The 19311-nt window shown below is 37.1% G+C and overlaps 1 protein-coding gene across 1 annotated transcript in view; it reads left to right on the forward strand.

The window, feature by feature from the left end:
• Positions 1 to 19311, forward strand: part of LOC128020761 (beta-adrenergic receptor kinase 2) — a 56457-nt gene that overhangs the window by 2569 nt on the left and 34577 nt on the right. Inside the window, exon 2 of the mRNA XM_052607404.1 lies at positions 6542 to 6618. Within this exon, the coding sequence (XP_052463364.1) occupies positions 6542 to 6618 (77 nt within the window). The remainder of the gene's footprint in view (positions 1 to 6541; positions 6619 to 19311) is intronic.

A 19311-nucleotide genomic window follows, 5' to 3' on the forward strand; every position in this document is an offset into this window, starting at 1 on the left:
TTTTGTGCTGTGTTTAGTGTCTTTGGGGTTGTTCAGCAGTTACTGAGGCCTGCTGGGAAAATTCCCCCGTGTGAATCAATGGCTCTTATCACCTGTAGATTTGGTCGAAATTCTGACATTGCCTTCACATTTGTGCTTGCACACTCAATAAGACATACAGATCCCCTTTGTTGGGGTTTCGTGTGACTGTTCTAAATCGTTAGACCTTGAACGTCGAAGCAAATAAATGTAATATGTTCAGATGGTGAATGTGTTTCTTCTACCTCGTACCAGTTAACTTTTAGTTGTTTTGTTTTGTCTTGATTATCTATTTTAATTTAGGGTTTTTAACTTCTTCTTTCAAATGTTAAGCAATACATTCACATTTTAACCCCCTTTTATTCTGCACAGACCACATATATTCACTATTTGTTTTGATTGCCTTTAAAATGCACATTATTTGAGGACAGCATTGGGCAGCATGTGGAATAACAACGTTGTAAATAAAGATTTTAGTATTTTTTTTTTTTTTTTTTTTGTCCAATTAATCAAAGAAATAATCAACCGGTTGATCATTCATTAAAATAATTATTACATTAAAATGTATTTGTCTTACATTTATGTCAGATTGAATCAGTTCATGCGCCATAAACCATTTCACATAAGCTAGATATTCAATACTTGCCCCTCAGAAATTAAATACAGGTGATATCTAAAAGTAGTGAACCTATATTAAACATAATTAGGCTTAAAATATTGTTAATTATGATCTTTGGAGTTTATTGTACCTGTAATCTTGGATATCATGTGAGGAGTCCCTTGTGTGCATTGGAGTTTTTTTTTTTTTTTTTTTTTTTTTTTTATTATTATAAGTTTTTATTTTTATGGCCATTGTCCTAAAACTTTACAAGTGATAACCTGACTATACTGTCACATTTTATTTGTCTTTTACTACCACATTGGGAGACTGAACACTGTAAATGTTTTTTAGACCTGCTTTTGGTAACAAACGGAGTCCCAAGAAATAGGAAATGGTATTTCATATTTCAGAGTTTGCTCATCTCATTGGATCACTATGGTGATACGGCTGTCAGTTTACAACGTAAAGCCTGTAGTTCAACACAAAGCTTTTACTGTACAGTTTACACAAGCATGTGTCTCAGTATAACCTGTGCATTCGTGGCATTGCAGTAGTTGGAATGTTTTTAAAGTTTATATAACACTTAAGAGTGATTAGGGATCTCTTAGTTTAGCTGCAAGTTTTGTTGTCATGTAAACAGATAAGATTAGTTAAAAGTGCACAGGTAGCAATATATCCCTTACTTGGAAATATGGGGTATTAAGGCCATGTTTAGACATTTCCTCAGCATGTTATTTACAGTGTTTCACATTAATTACTTAGACTGTGGCAAATGTTTAACTCTTGGAAGTGGAGAAATTAAGACAGTATTGTCATTTTACTACTGTAAAATATTTATCTACAGTGCACATTAGCAACATTTTGGCAAAATGTCTGTTGTAAATTGTCTAAAGTGTAGAAATGTGCGAAACAGCTCACGCAGAAGTAATTTTCAAACCAGACAGCTTTCTTGTGAACAACTTGACTCTATTGCGAAATCCTCTTGGGGAACTCTTTTGCTTTCCTTCGAAAATCCTGATTGTGTGGAATCCAATTGGAATGACTGGATTTCACCTGTGGAAATTTGCATAACTGTGACCGCAACCTCACAATAGTAATGTGTTTCTGTCTTGGGTATATAGTAATGTAAAATGATTGTTATATTAAAAAATAGTTTTGCTTCCTAAAAACACCAAACTGAATGTGATACTAAAATGATTTTGGTTTGAGTCCACTTTAAAGTACAGAGAGAAGTCAATGCTAAGACTTTATTCTGTTCAGTATGGTCATAGAAAAAGGGTTGTGGAGTACCTAATTTTGCTTCCAGATTGATGCACCAAACATTAAAATGTACCACTCTCCAAAGGCTTACAAACTTTTGTGGGGAAAATGGCATAGATTGAATAATTTAATTTCAATAATTAAATTAATAACTTGTTGCTTATTAAATATAAATTTACATGCATTAACATCCATGTTCACGGCTATTTTTAGCATGGTAATATAATTTGAAATAGTGCTACCTTGAGCTATTAAAGGTTTTTTTTTTTTTTTTTGGGACGTGATTGTTGTAAAAATCTTGAACCAAGAATATCTTAAGTGCTCAGTTTTATTGCTGACCTGCCAATTATTTATAGAGCTTGTTCTGATTGTCACCTATGCAAACATATCCTGCAAAATCATTCAACCAAACATTTTGGAAAGTTATCTGTGAGTCGGCCAGCATAAGGGCACAGGCAGAGTAAACTCACGGCAGGATTAATATATGGTTAATCATCTTCCTTCCTACGCCAAGGCTAATATAACGTCTCTCCCAGGGCTGAGATGATGCATGTGCTGGTGGGCTATTTAGCTTCCCCAGATGATGTGGTAATGCACGGTACGAATCTGAAACGATAACAGGGGTTGGCTTTCCATTCGGCAAAGTGGTAAGCCATACATCCGCTCTTCATTGTGATTAGTCTGCTTTAGTTTCTCTGTTTGTTTTCAGAAGGATTACTGTAGTCCACAGTATGTAGGGCGGCATAACCACAGATCAAGTGAAAGCATTAGCCATTAACATCAGTGTCCCCATCATTAGCATTATTATGGGATACATAAGTGTTATGCCACTCCTAGCTGCACCTTCAGACTAACACTGTTGTTTAACGTCAAACTCAAATTCAAGCGCTTGTTTGCTGTTGTTCAGTAAGCATTTTTAAACCTCTGTGGTGTAACAACCGTATCAATATCCCATATTGACAGCAGAAATGATCCAGTGTGCATAAAAAAGCATAAGCTGATGGTACAACAAAGGTATTTGTTAATGAATTGGGGCTTTGACATTAAGCATTCTCTTGTGGTTGTGCTTTGGACAAGTAAATTTGTATAAAAGTTACCTGCCCGGAGGAAAAAAGAAACATTTAAATTGAGTTATAAATGTAATTATTTATTGTAGTTATCTAAAATATATTTTAGTGTTTATAGAGAATATGTAGTAGATTTTGTAAACATGTCACATTTAGATTTAGTTCAATTTTTCTTTTTAAATAATAAAGTGAAATCAGTATTAAATTCATCTTTGCAATGCAGAGGAAACAGAAGCTGTTTCTGAAGTGGAATAAATATATTTACACACTGTTTAATGCAGCTCTAAGGGAAATGGAATGCTTTAACCTGCAGTTACAAATGAATAAACAATGTTTTTATATCTAAAACGTTGAATACTGATATTTTTAATTATTTTAAATGTGAAAATAAAACCGCCAGTAGGTGGCATCGTCACTGTTAATAACTGAGTCATTGCGTTTGAACCAAAACATTTAATTAAATGGTTGATTTATTTAGGAACAAAACACTGTTATGTTTAGATGCAAAACGGTGCTCATTTTTGGAGCAAAAAAAGGGCGCTCAATCTTCATGTGATTATTGCTTAACTATCTGAAATGATATAAATGTATACATTTTCTGCCCCCATAGCTTAATTTTCTGATCATTCTTCATGCATTTTAATACTGAATAATGCAGTGAAAGAACGCACATGTGCACTAGTCTAACCTACTATATTTCTTTATTCTAGGTAGGCCCATGCACTCTGTAGGTGTGTTTTGTTTGATTTTTGTATTATACTAGATAATGTCAAATTGCACATTGTTAAAACAACAATTACAACATTATCGCAAACTATATATACCACACACCTCTATAACAAATGCTGTATCACAAATAAAGGTAGTTATTGTCGTTTTTGGTATTGACATTTTCAAGTTCAAGTCCGATTGGGCAAGTAGATTTCTCTTTCACTTGCCCCTCCAAAGCATTCACTTGTCCCGGACAAGCATTAATGTCGAGCCCAGAGAATGTATTTCGTTCTTTGCCGGCAGAGAAAGTAATGGCGGAGAGAGATAGCGCAGCTCTGCTACATTCTCCTCAAGCCAGTCGTGAGCCCACTGGCAGAGGGGTGAGATTTTGACAGCATGACTGGAAGTGTTTGAGGCGCTGGTGGGATTGTTTGACAGCAAGATGAGTGGAAGAGATTGGAGAATGTTTCAGTCACTTAGACCTTGGACTGTGGGACGGACCTGATGTGATTGCAGACAGAGAGAGAAAGAGATGAATGCGTCTGATTCCTGAGAGAGACGGGCAGCGAGGGGTCACGCATGTTGTGGCTGAATGCAATATCTCCTGCTTGGCTGAAATCCTGCATTTTAAATTGAATCCATAAGTCGGTGGTTTTGAACTAGTTACCACTTTTGAGATGCTAAAGGGTCAGTTAATGTGTCATAATAATGTAGGCCAGGTGATAAAATATGAATGCGGAGCGTGAGTAAAACATGTAGTCATTAATAAATGAGAAGTTTGTTCATGTCTTAAAAGGGCTCATTACAGGCTTGAGGTTTCAGCCACTCAAGTGTATGGCTTATAAGCGCTCCAGATAACAGCTTTTCCTTTTTACTCTAATGTGTTAAGTCATTTACTAGGGCAGGGCGCTAAAGTATTGTTTTTAAGACTATATTGAATCCATATTTTGGATGTTTAATAAAACAATTTGATTAAATATTTAGGCCTAGTAGTTTTATTTATGTACCAATATAACACACAAATAATAATAAACCGCAATATTTACCTTTGTACACTACTGTTCTAAAGTTGGGGCTCAGTAAGATTTTTACTATTTTTAAAGGATCTTATGCTCATTATGGCTGCATTTATTTGATTAAAAATGCACTAAGAACAGAAAGCTGAATTTTCATCATTATTACTCCAGTCTTCAGTGTCACATGAGCCTTTAGAAGTCATTCTAATATAATGATTTGCTGCTCATTTCTTGTTATTATCAATGCTGAAAACAGTTGTGCTTCTTAGGCACAATCCCAATTCTATTTTATACCTCTTCCCCTTCCCCTACCCCTCCGCCTTCCCCTTCCCCTTGTCCCCTGAAACAGAGTGTCAAGGGGTAGGGGAGAAAATAGTCCCCTAAGGATTGGGACACCACTACTATGCCGTCACACGTCATCATTCGTCATCTAACTCTTACAGTACACACATGTACTTTTTTTATCTTTAATTATCGTTCTGTATTAATGAGCTGCTTACTAACACACACATATCGGAAATCGCGCAGCTCAAACATCCATGAGAAAATAAACTTGTCAACGCTGCCCCACAACTTTTATTAAATACAGTTTAAATATTGAATCGCTACATTATTTTTTCCAGCGATGAGAGGATACATTCGCTGTTTTTTAAATAAACTCACTCTAAAAAGATACACGCACAGACGCGAATACACGCAACTTCCTTTTCTCTTTCTCTCTCTCTTTCTCTCTCGAATAGGCAGTATTTCAGGAAATGGTTTAGCGATTTAAATATTATTAGGGGGATTAGCCCCCATCAATGTCTACAGCAGTTATCGCCCTGATCGGACGTATGCTGTGGCACTATCATGCAGTCTGTAATGGTATGACGTTAGCAAATATTATTGATTTTTTGCAAACATTTCTTTGAGCAACATGACCGTTAATATGAACTCAAAATTGAATGGAACATAAAACAAATGATTACTTTGTTAAAATCTTTATTTATGCCAACAAATCTTACATTTGTGTCTTTTTGTTCACTGTAGCAGCCATGTTTCCGAGATAATTCATACCCCTTTGTTTGAAGTGTGGTCCCGACAAATCTTCGTTTGAAGGGCTATCTGGGTTTGAAGGGTTAAGGGGTAGCATTGGGATTGGGCCTTAATATTTTTGTGGAAACTATAATACTTTTTTTCAGGATTCAGAATATAATTTTTGAAATTGAAATATTTTGTAACGTTTTTAAATGTCTTTACTGTCACTTTTGATCAATTTAATGGTTCCTTGCTGAATAAAAGTATAAATTTCTTAAAAAATGTCTTACTAACCCAAAACTTTTGACAATTTTCATGTTAAAATGGCAAACTATAAATATGTAATGAGTATTTTTGTGTCATTGCACAGCAGTGTTTATATTAGCAGTCCTGATATCAGCCTTGTCCGTTTACCATAAAGTGACAGGTGACTCACTACAGGGCTGTCTGTGTCTGGTCCAGGACGGCAGAAAGCCTGTTTGGGAACACTGCTGTCTCCCCTGACCTGCACTCTGACTCTATGGGGCTGTGGTTGGGTGATAATCAGCCCTTGGAGGGGGTGCTAATTGATTGAGTTTCCCAAACTTGCTGCTCATTAACACCCTCTCCCAGGGCAGCATGGCAGTGCCCTCCCTTGGGAAGCGATGGGCGGAGAATTGAGCAGGTGGTTGTGGAGAGACCTAAAATAAGGCAAGGAACAGGTGGAAGGGCAGCCTTGGAGGTTAGCTTCAAATCCAGTTGCCTCACTTTCAGGACGAGATTGTTTTATGTGGGGGTAGATTATGTGGGGTTTGGATAGCCTTTGTTTTGCATATAAATTAATATTTAATTTTTCCCCCATTTTCTCACAGTATTCGGAGTGTCATGCAGAAGTACCTCGAGGAAAGGGATGAACTGGCCTTTGACAAAATCTTCAACCAGAAGATTGGTGAGTTTTCTCAATCTTTCATGACACCTTGAGCCAGTTTTGCATTGTGAAAGGTCAAAAAAAATTAATGAGGATGCAAACATAATAATTTTTTAATAATCTTCCAAAAAAAAAACTCCCTTCAGGAGGACATTTTAATCATCATGAAGTTAAATAAGGATCTTGTTCTTCCTTTTTTTTTCTTATCTACTGCGTCAAAGACAACTCTTTGTTTTTTGTAACCACTGGCCGTTATGTCTGTTTTTCTCTATTAGTCACCTGAACAATTAGACTCTTTGTCAGATAGCGTGTCATGTTAATGCTGTTATGTTGTGATGAGATGAATGCATATGCCCAAGTAACTAAATGAAAGCATGCTTTTTTCCACTTGGTGCTTTCGGAGAAAAGGCGTTTGCTGTAATGTGTGAAGTGTGAGTTGTAAAGGCTCCATGGGAACATGGCAGCCAGCCCCAGATTTTGATTAACTTTAATTTTTACTTACTTCTGTGTCTGAAGTCCCATGTGAGGATCTGCTTTAGTGCTCTCTCTCTCTCTCTCTCTCTCTCTCTCTCTCTCTCTCTCTCTCTCTCTCTCTCTCTCTCTCTCTCTCTCTTGCATCCATGCATTATACAATAACATGCTGATGGTGCCTTGTTATGGTCACTGAGATTCTTATCACCAATTTTGACCAACAAAATGGTTAGATATTAAAACAGGGTTTTGAGAGTTGATCGAAAGACTAATAATTAAAGGAATATTTCACCCCAAATTATTAATTTGCTGAAAAAGTACTCAACCTCAGGCTGTCCAGCGTAGAACAGTTGGTTTCTTGATTAGAACAGATTTTGAGAGATTTTGCATTACATCATCTGCTGAGCAATGGATCCTCTGCAGTGAATAGGTGCTGTCAGAACTCAGAACTAGAGTCCAAATAGCTGATAAAAACATCACAATAATCCACCAGTAATCCACACCAATCCAGTCCATCAGTTAACATCTTGTGAAGTGAAAAGCTGTGTTTATTAGGAAAAATCCATAATTTCTCCTATCTGTTCTGATCAAGAAACTTACCCGTCTTAAATGACCTGAGGGTTAATACATTTTCAGTGTTGGGTGTACTATTTCTTTAAATGAAATATAACATTTTATTTGTTTATCTGCATGTAGACATAAAAAAAACAGAGAACATGCAAATGTGTTCAATTGTTAAAGTATCCCTGTGTTAGAAGATGGAAATGGACCAGCCATCTGTTAATAGTTTGCCTTCGAACTTTTTCACACTTTGTACGATTGCCTGGTCCGAACCTGACTTCAATTGTTCCCCCAGCACCTGCTGAACTTGGTCATATAGTTTTATATGGCTCTGAACATTGGTTCGTTTGCACCATCAAGCCAACAGCTTTTTACCCCGTTGCTTAGTAACCACGGTGCAGAAGGCAGCAAAATGCATAGCATTGCTTTCATCACTTTTTTATTTATGTTTTTGAACCATTGGTTTGGTTTCCAAATGCTCTAAAGAATGCTAAATGAAAACATAAATGGTACAGCTCTCTGCTTGCAGTAGGTCAGTTAACCTCATCAGCAAAGTGAGTGAAACGCACGAACACATTTTTATCAAATATGTCAATAGTGGTTCACTTCCTGGATTTAGTATTATTGTTTATATCTGCAGCAAACCATACTGGAGTTCACTTTACCATACCCCAGACCACCCCTTTTAAGCAGACTTGGATATGGTTTGTGGGTGTGCACCCAAGTTTGGAAGAAAGCGTTAACAACTTCCAAGGGTACTGAACTCTGACGTCAGTCGAACCCGGATGCGCACCAAAACGGCTAGTGTGGAAGAACCCTTGGAGTAGCTGTAGGCCATTGTGCACTGAACTACCTAGATCACCTGTTTAAAGACCCTGTAATACAGGTCTTTTATTGATCCTGTTATACAAGTATGTACAAGTAAGTATGCTGTTGGATTAGATAGTGAAGGAAAAACAGTCGACAAGTGTCTTATGTGCATGTGTACTCCTCATGTACTGTTTAAAAAGCGACCCAAGATGCACCTCTTTATTTTGAAAACTAAGAAAACGATGGCATGGCTACCCACATGATCTCTGTGTATCCTTGGTGACTAGGGCTGGGTATCGATTCAGATGTTCCAGATCAATTCGATTTCGATTCACAAGCTCTCAAAACGATTCGATTTCGATTCTCGATTAGATTTTCTATACGCGATTCAACTCCATGAATATAGATTTAATACTTGAATGGTCAAGTGACGGGTTATATGCGTTTTCAGTTATATGTTGTGTAGACTGAGATCATTTCTGAAACGCTAGTGTAAATGCTGATCATTTTAATTCTAAAATGCTGTTTTAAAACGAAAACACACTAGTGTAAATGGGTCCTTAATTTGAACAGGCAAACCAAGCTTATATGCATGTGATGTGTTTAGACACATCAACAAGTACATTAAGAATTTTCACTAATGCAAATAGCTGAAGTAGCTGGTAAATATTCCATGTCCTCTCTAAAGAGAAATGTGAAGCAGGAAACCGAAGTTCGCTGCTGTGGTGCCGCTAGTTCACATGCTGAATTTGAATGACAAATGTCTCAGTTTTGCATCTGACCAGTGGAAGGAGATAATGACTCAGGGGCTGGTTGCATAATCAGATGCTTCCCTTCTGTCTTTGTCATTTAACCCTTGTTGCTGTGGCATTTTGTGTTTATTTGATGAACCAAATAATGTTGCACAATGTAGTGATATACATTACTGCTGGGCTTTTCCGGGCCAGTTCTTTTTGGTTGTGATAGCTGCGACCTAATGATCTATTTTGTTCTTGACATGCATGTGATCGTAATGTCCTGAAATCGGGATGCTCATTTTAACCGTTTACTGACTGTAAGAATTTTGACTGATTAATGCAATCAGTTAAACGGTTTAACAAGTCATTTTATTTATTTTCAGTAATTTATAAAAATATTTAAAAATGTTTGCTGCATGGTCAAAATATGCTGTGTATAAAAGTTTTTTTCTTGTTTTTTAAATAAACACTATTAACATAGCTAGGCTGTTTTAGTTACCCTTACTGCACAGCAAATCCTTTCAATTAACAGTATTTAGAAAAGAACAAGAATGAAAAATATAAGAAGCTATAGCAATAAAAACGACAAATCAACCCGAATTCATTTAGGCTAAAAAAAAAACCTGAAATCAATGTTGGATCTCTTTCGACACAAAATCAGATGTTTCCATATTCGCGATGTTCTTCAATGCCAAATTATTATTTATTATTTACCCTACTTAAGTCGTGTTCCAATGTCCACATTAAACCAAATGTTTTGCATAACATAGTGGCGGTACGGTGATAACGTTTAACGGCACAGGTTTTACATATTTAAACTGAGCAGTGTGTTTTTTTTTTTTTTTCCATATGTTTGACTAACTGTATTTTATTATGATAGTGAACAGGCTGCATTGTCAAGGTTGCCGCTCTCTGCTGTACGGTTTCCTTTTGCGCAGCACAAAAATGAACCGAAACTCTGCATACTAGGTTACTTGTTGCAGAGTTTCATTTTTACTTAATTTATTATTCAAGTAAATACATATTTCTCATATAGCCATATTCATTTGTGTGTGATGTGAAATGATTATCATGTGAATCTTCATGTTTCTGTTGTTTGCTGCTTTTTGCGCATGTAAAATTAATTGCCGGGAAACAAATGTTAGTATTTTTAACGGGTCACAGACACTTATTCTTTCTAATTTAATTCAATTCTAATTTAAAATAATGTTGCCGGTTAACAGTTAATAATCGATTAATGAGTGTCGGTTAGAAAAAAATAAAATAAATGAACATCTCTATCCTGAAAAAACTTTCTGTTTCTGGTACGTTTAGTAGGCCTTCTTTATTTATTGCAGAAACTCCTTCGTTCTTCCTACTGTGAAGACCTTACACTCGCTGTGATCCACATAGTCATATCAGATATGTTAGGGATCAGAAGTTGCTTTTGCCATTAAAATTGCATGAGAAATGAATCTTGCTTTGCAGGAGGAGATTGTAGACAGAAACACAAGGATGAAAAACAAGGGTGTCTATCTGCCCATAATGACAGAGGAAAATGCCATCCTCCTCCATTGATATAATTTGGTTTAACAGTCACCGCCATAAAGACGTTCACGTGGAAAAACTAAGCAGAAGAACTCGATTTACTAAAACATCTGGAATGGTCTATACATGTCTATACATGTTAATAATATGAGAAGCATTCAGAAAAATCTAGGTTTTTGAAAGCAGCAAAAGGCTTGTTTATCCAAGTCAGGGATGTTTTTTTTTTTTTTCATTGTTGCTTTTCGGCAATCCACATTGTTGAACTTGTGTCAAAGTTTAATACTTAGTTTAACATTGAATGTTTTGATTGTTTTTTTAATGCATTTTTTCCAGTATTAGAAGTTTTGAAATGGTGAACAGTCCTTTTGAACGATGTTACCAATAACCGTCTGGCGCAATGGGAGACAAACTTCAACTAAAGCAGTTTTGCCCAAACTCTTTCATGACCTACACACACCAGAGATCTTGCATGCTCTGCTGATCAAAAAGCTTGTTGTACTGATGCCTTTCATTTAAGTCTTCGTCCTGTCTGGGAAGTCACGAATGACTAATAGATAATGCAGGGCAGCTCAGGGCAAAGATTAATAGCCCTATTTAGCAGAACGACATTGGGGTACAGTTGCATGCACGATTGTATGCATGTATCTCTGCAGAAACGTGACAGTTTGACAGCAAGTTTTGGGCTGATAATGATCTCTCCTTTCCCACCTTTCCCTGACATGATTTATTGGTCAGCAGTGTCGCTCTGTGCTACAGAGATACTGCACTGCAGTGCAATTCTCGCTCTCGTTTGCACTCTCTTTCATCTTCTCCTGTTCTTTTACTTGTTAACATGCTTCACTTTGTGGCAGGTAACATTTGTTTTATTTTGGCCAGCAGAATTTTTGGAACAAGGTCTTGAACCCTGCGCAGAAATAAAATGTTTTGGTGCTGCTGTGCTACTGATCAAACATTATCATGGAGACGAGAGATGAGGGATGTTCAAAGGGTTATTCAGTTAAAAGGGAACGCTGTTCATCATTTTCATCCTTTACTCCTCCTCACGTTACTCAAAAAAAGCCCTTTGACCTTCTTTCTTCGGTAGGACACCAGGGTAAATGTTTTGCAGAATATCCCAGCTGCCCTCTTCCATTAAATGAAAATTAGCCTGATATTTTGAATATATTATTCTTCCATCATCAGTCCCATGACCTGATGTGGTCATCGGGGCGCTGCTCTGTTTAGCATCTGACCGTGTCCATCCACTTGTCTCGGTCATGTGCTACCGCTTGCGTCTCTGCAAAGGTTTTCATGGTCCATTCTGTAGTGTCACCCCACTTCTTTCTCTTTCTGCCTCGTCTTCTGCCACCTCGGATGCTACCTTGGAGGATTGTTGTGGACAGGTTTTTGGCTCTTATGACATGTCCGTACCATTTCAGCTTTTTCTTTCTAACTGCATTGAGGAGGTCTTCGTGTTGGCCTAATTTGCACCTGAATATGTTCCTCACCGTTTCATTTGTGATGTGGTCCTTGTAAAAGATTCCAAGTATGGTTCTGTAGAATCTAATTTCAAGTGCCTAGATTTTTTGTTGCAACTCTGCTGTCAGGGCCCAGGAGAAGAGAGATATTATCTCTCCATACAGGTTTCAGATTTTACATAGCTGCTGTTGTTTGCTTTTTGACCCCTCTTCACTAATGATACAGCACAAATATTTGAAATGACTCGGTTTCCAGTTCTTGTCCTCTGACTTGTCTCTTGGTAGTAATCTGCTTGTCACTATTTGTCATCAACTTGGTCTTTTCAGTGCTTATCTCCATGCCAAACCTAGAAGATGCTTCATCCAGGTTTTTCACTTAGGCGGCCAGCTCCGCTTCACTACCAGCTAGTCCATCAATGTTGTCTGCAAATCAGAGATAGTTGATGTTTCGTTTTCCAATGCTGACACTACTGATAGTGAGTATATGTTAAAGAGCGTGGGTGACAGAAGGCAACCCTGCCATACACCTACTGTTGTGCAGAACCACTGCCCCATAGAGCCCAGGGTAACTACTTGCACTGCTGGCCTTAGCATACAGCTGTCTGATGGTGTTGGTTAGCTTTTGTCCCATGTTGTACTTCATTGTTGACCATAAAGCAATCCTTCCAGACTCTGTCAAAAGCCTTTTTGAAATCTATAAAGACGTGAATCAGGTGGTGTTGGTGTTGGGAGTACTTTTCACACAGGACTCTGAGACTGAATATTTGTTCTGTGGTACTCCTCCTTTTGTGAAAACCAGTGTGTTCTTCAGCAATAATTTCTTCTACTTGAGGCTTTAATCGGTTCAAGATGATCTTAAGCATCGCTTTACTAGTGTGGCGGATCAGACTTATAGTTCTGTAGTTCTGGCACAGCTGAAGATTATCTTTCTTGGGTAGGGTTATAATTATTGATTGGGTCCATGTTTCTGGCCATTCATCTGTCTGCCAGATCTTTTACCAGATTTTTGTTTGTATCTCGGTCACTGGATCCCCTCTGTTCTTGATGAGTTCAGCTGGGATGTTGTCTATTCCAGCTGCCTTCCCACTCTTCAGCGATCTTACTGCTGCCTCAACCTCTTCCTTGAAAATGGGAATGTTATCATCATTTGAGGACTCTGGTACCTCAAGCACTTCTCGGTCTCCTTTGGTCTGATGGTTATGGAGTCCTTGACAGTACTTAGTCCATATGCTTTGTAATGTAATGTCACTTGCTTCTGTGAGGCACTTCCCTTCTTCACCTAGTATGGTACTTACTTTCGATTGTGTTTAGGTCTTTCACAGTTCGGAATGCTTTTCTGCTGTTGTTCTTTTTCAAAATATTCTGTTTCTGTGCACTGCTGTCTTCTTTAGCCTTCTTCATGCTTTAAAAAAATATTTTTATTGATTTCATGTAGAGCTGCACGATAAATCGTTAAAAGATCACGATCTCGATTCAGACACCCTCTCGATCTCATTTCTAAAAGACAACGATTCCCAGAGTCTGTTAGACCTTTGACAAAGTCTTACCGGATCATTCAAATCCGTGGGCGCACTGCCGCTGACACAGAGAGAGCTCTTACCATGTTTGGTTAAGAAACATCTTCACAAACAGTCTTTTCAACTACACAGTATTATATCTGTCTTACAGTCATTTATATTATCACAGAAATACTGGGATAAAGTTTATAGTTTAAATATAAACATTGATGTCTATATGGCAGCGATCAAAATATAACAAATCCCCTTTTGAAAGTACTGCGCTTTAAATAACGTTTGTGTCGATTGCATTGTTTCACCAATAGGTGGCGACAAGTGTCTTAATTTATTTGTCAATGAATTAATTTTTCATTCAAGAGAATCGTTCAAAAACGCTGATTCATCCAGAAATGAAACAAGTGTAGTAGGTTTATGAGTGAGTCGTTGAATCAGTGATCTAAACAACTTTTTCATCATTCTAATATTAAAAAAACTGGGGTTTTAAATATATTATATATACCCTACCAGTCAAAAGTTTTTGAACCATAAGTTGTGTAATGTTTTTTTAAAGTCTCTTCTGCTCACCAAACTATATTTATCTGATCCAAAGTACAGCAAAAACAGTAAAGTTTTGAAATATTTACCATTTAAAATAACTGCTTTCACTTGAATGTATTTTAAAATGTAATTTATTTCTGTGGTGTGCAGCTGTATTTTCAGCATCATTACTCCAGTCTTCAGTGTCACATGATCTTCAGAAATCATTCTAATATGCTGTTTTGCCGTTCAAAAAAAACATTATTATTATTATTATTATTATTATTATGTTGAAAACAGATGAGTAGATTTTTTTCAGGTTTCTTTGATAGAAAGTTCAGAAGAACAATAATTGTGTGTAATAGAAATATTTTGTTATAAATGTCTTTGTCACACTTGATCAATTTAAAGAATCCTTGCAAAATAAAATAATTAATTTATATACTTGTGATAATGATAATGTTAATAGTAATAATAATAATAAAGAATCGTAGGAGAATCGTGATCTCTATATGAGATCAAAAAATCGTGATTCTCAATTTATCCAGAATCGTGCAGCCCTAATTTCATGGTATTCTGCTGCCCATGTTGTGTGCCTACAGTTTTTCAGATCTCTCCAGGTGTCACACATTTCTAGATCTCGTCTGTAACACAAGGTTTATTCTGAGGAATGGAGACCAATGATGTCTTTGGCAGTTTCTCTCATGACTGTGGTGAAGATAGTTGTCAAAACTTCAGCTTCCTCATCAGTCATTAAGAGTGGTGCAAATTTTCCTCCAGTTGTGGCTCAAAAGGACTCAAAGCTGTTTTGGGTCAGTCAGTCGTTCAAGGTTGAACTTGATCCTGCTGTTCATTATCACCAGATCGTGTTTTTGATATGTTGGCGCCAGATCGGAAACTGGTTTGGACCAGTATATAGTAAATCTGGTTGTGATAGGCTCCACCAGGTGCGTTCCAGGTGTAGAGTTGGGAAACTGTGTTCACCTAGGGTATTGACTAGTACCAGGTTGTTGTAACTGGTAAATTCCAGCAGTCATCTTCCTATTTAATAAGTAGTTTCATTGCAAGAAGGTCCACAATGATCTTTCCATACTTTCAATGCCTCTTTGCCTGCTTTTGCATTCAATTCTCCTTGGATGATGAGGATGTCTGTCCCTTGTTGACCCAGGTAACGACCAATACGGTATGGTACTCGGGAAAACTGTTCAACATGTTCAGCGTGTCTTTAGCAAAATTCACCTGGTGGAACCCATCCCTCTCCAGGCCAAGGAGCTGCCAGAAGGGGATGTAATACATCATCCAACTGCCTTGGGGCTCCACTCCGGATTGCTTTCAGGGTTTATTCCCTTAGCCTTTTGCTAACCAAAGCCAACCTGCAAAGGAGCATGAGACTCGTGCAGGGCAGGAGCATCCACTTCACATGCAGATGAAGCATCTACCCACTGCCCAAGATAATTTTATTAATATATTATTATTAATAAAATGTTAATGGTATATTTAATGTATTACTATTATTATAATAATTATTATTTTATTATAAATATTATTATATAGCTTGACAGCTAGTGGTTACTAAATGCTTTTGTTGAATGAAAAGAGTGAATTGAACATTCTGCAAATCTTCTCTTTAAAGTGCTAAAGAAAGGGTGAGTAAATAATACATTTTTGGATGGACTAATCCTTTAAACCACATTTCACATGAAAGTCATAAATTTAGCGTTAGTTCAGACATATTATTGTATCTCTTCATTTGACCCGTCAGGCCAAAACAGGTAAAATTACAACCAATATCCACGATTACTCTGCTGTAAGTCTGTGTACTTGTTTATGATACACAACCAAATGAGCAGTTACTTAATTTCTTGGCCCAAACCATCACTTATCATGCAGACCCCGCATCCCTCTTTATCGTCAGTAATGGTTTCACAATAACAGGCCAGAATGTCAAAGGTCAGAGCACATGCCGTCCCTGAACGCACACATCATAAAACCATCCTTGTATCTCCGGCATCTATTTGAGCCGGTCAGTTGTGGTTTATTCGGCTGCATGACTCTCATGGATTTGAGGCCTGAGGGAGGTGTTCACTGCTCCTGTGGTTCTCCCTAACGCTCCGATCTGTTATGATGTTATTCCTCTATCTGCCCTCCTCCTGGTTTCTTTATTTATGTTCTGCCTGTTCACCCCTCCTCCCTCATTCACATCTCTGTTTATCTCTCTCTCTCTCTCTCTCTCTCTCTCTCTATCTCTCATTCCATCTGTTAGAGTTCTGGAATGGATGTTTGAGAGTTTTGTGTTGCTTAGCAACTGTGGTTGCCATTGGAAACACCAAAGATATCCCATGTTTGCTTGGCGACCGTGAAAATGAAATTAAAGGATGAATTAAAGGAGGAAAAAGAAGATTTCCATTCAAACAAAGAAGAAAAAAACCCCCTAACAGATTATTCGTTGATATGTTTGGATAATTACACCCGTCCTCTCCCTGGCCCGAGGCTGGTATCTCTGATTGGTTGAATTGATCAATGCCCATTAACAGTTTGGGTTTCAATTTCAGTTTATTTCGATGCATGTTTGGCCCTTGTCTATAGTGAGAGTGCAACATATCGATGCATGTCCTTTTGTTAGTGAGTCAGAACATCTGTGGCCTTTTGTGTTTGTGTGTGAGTGAGGGAGTTCATGCATATGTGCGCATGTGTGCACTAGCATTGCATTAATTGACAGTTCTTTGATCCACCAGCCTCTGTTAATTGCTCTGGGATTTGGAGAATTAATTGGCCAGTCGGTGTCATTATTTCCACCCCACTCGCCCTCTCTCTTTTTGGCCTACACCAAGGATACTCGAATCACATAGCTTGAGGGACACCTTTAGAAAATGCAGGGTGACTGGTGTCAGATAATAAAATGACCTGGTCATATTAGTTTTTAAGTGTGCAGTGTCTTTTACCAGATTCATATAAACATTCTTATTTTGTTAAAACAGGCACAATAGTCAGTCTTTGAAACACTTTTCATTTTCCATTTATTATCTACTTGATTTGAATTTAAGGTCTTATTTAAACTTGTATATCTAGCATTTTGCCGCTCACGTGCAGTCCAGGCATAGAAGTGCCAAAAATATAGGCTGGATTATGAAGGCAGGCCGGTCTTTGAGGACAGACCACAAGCCTCTACATTGCGAGTAAATGATGTCTATTATTAGCCACTGGCTAATAAACTTAGATTTTACTCGCCAGTGTTTGTGTTCGAGGCTATTATATGTTTAGCACATATATATATATATATATTTTTCAATCAGTATACACTGACTGAGTTTCGCTCTCCATCAAGCGATCTGTACTTTTTCAATTCATCTCTGGACACACAGCGCACCTGTATTCGACACTCTGTAAACTCTGTGTGAAGGCACATGACTCGCTGTTGCTTTGCTGATAGCGCTGTTTCTCACACGCAAAGAGAGTGAATCACTGCACTACATGTAAACTATATTCTTTGTTGTATTCTCCTGTCAAAATAACGGAGTTCATTTGGAATTACTGTATTCAGCTTTTTAGAAGGAGCAAAAGATATGCCGGTTTCTCCAGTAGTTGGCGGAGCTAATTCGCAAATGGCAATTTCATTGGCTGGCACTTATCTATACCGTCCCTGTTTTGATTTCAGAAAATCAGTTTGACCGAACAGACAACGTGATTAATATTCATGAACCCAGCAGCTCATCAATGAGTAGTCCATTGTATATTGTTAGTATGGTAGTAGAATTATCTTTTAATAATAATAAATATTATCTATTACATTTTTTTTTACAGAAACCCTAACAATATCTTAAGAATCATCATCCGTTTAAATGACAAATATGCATCCATACAAGTTTTAGTTCTAATCATTAAAGTTATATCACTAAATTTTGCTTAATTATCATAATACCATTATATAATGCTTGATTGACTAATAAGCTAAGATTTAAGATGCTGTGCCATTTTACAAAGATAAGCTGATATGTGTGTGTGTGTGTGTGTGTGTTTAATATATCAGTCTGGCGAGTAAGCAAAAAAATGTACTAGCCAATGGCGATTATATTGCCAAGGTGTGCGTAGAGGGTTGTACCAGAGACCATTTTTTAATTTGAATTCTGCTCGTCTATTCCCATTGCTGCGTGTACCACTGGGAGAGGCTCTGGAGATTTTATGTTTCCAAACCTTCCTGTTTTTTTCTTGCCAAATTCTATGGCAACATCGCATGAATGTGGAGGGCTATAACAATGCATTTCAACAAGGTTAGTGAAAGCAATCCATTTTAGATGTGGAGTGAAAGGAGAGGCTATTTAAAAAGATTTCTATTTCAAATAAATGTTTAAAAGTATCTATAAAAAAAAGTATCATGGTTTCCACAAAAATATAAAGCAGCACTATTGTTTTCAGCATTGATAATAATTAAATCTTTCTTGAGCAGCAAATCAGCATATTAGAATGATTTCTGAAGGATCGTTTGACACTGAAGACTGGAGGAATGATGCTGAAAATTCAGCTTTACAACAAAAAAAGAAATAAAATTGTAAAATATATTCCAAAGAAAATAACACTTCGGCAAATTAAAATTTTACTGCGTTTTTAATCAAGTAAATGCTGCTTTATTTTTTTAAGATTCTTAAACAGATTGGTCATTATTTTCACATGTTCAACAGATACTTTTGACAACACTATAGTGTATACGAATACCTTTTTAAGATGTCAAATTTGTGTTATGTGTTTATGTAACGTTAAACTACATAAATGAACTATGAACAATAGTATATTTATAAATGAACCTTAATATAGATTAATAAATGCTGTTGAAATTAAACCTTCAAGCATCTAGATCTAGTCACATGGTGAAAGATATGATGTCAAAAACATGCACCTGATTAAAAAAACCTTCTACGTATTTTTCTGTGGAGTACTTTAGCAGTCCAGATGACCAAAATGAACATCACTACTGTATTTTGGGTTGATTCATAGCCAAACAGCTCCACTTCAGCCTGATCCACACAAGCATCTAGAACAGCTCTATTATATGCTATGACTGCATGCATTCTCTCACAGAATCATTGTCTTTTGGCCTGTCATCATGCTGTGTAGTTTTCTAAT

This window comes from Carassius gibelio, chromosome A10, assembly GCF_023724105.1.
Source record: "Carassius gibelio isolate Cgi1373 ecotype wild population from Czech Republic chromosome A10, carGib1.2-hapl.c, whole genome shotgun sequence".
NCBI classification, from domain to species: Eukaryota; Metazoa; Chordata; class Actinopteri; order Cypriniformes; family Cyprinidae; genus Carassius; species Carassius gibelio.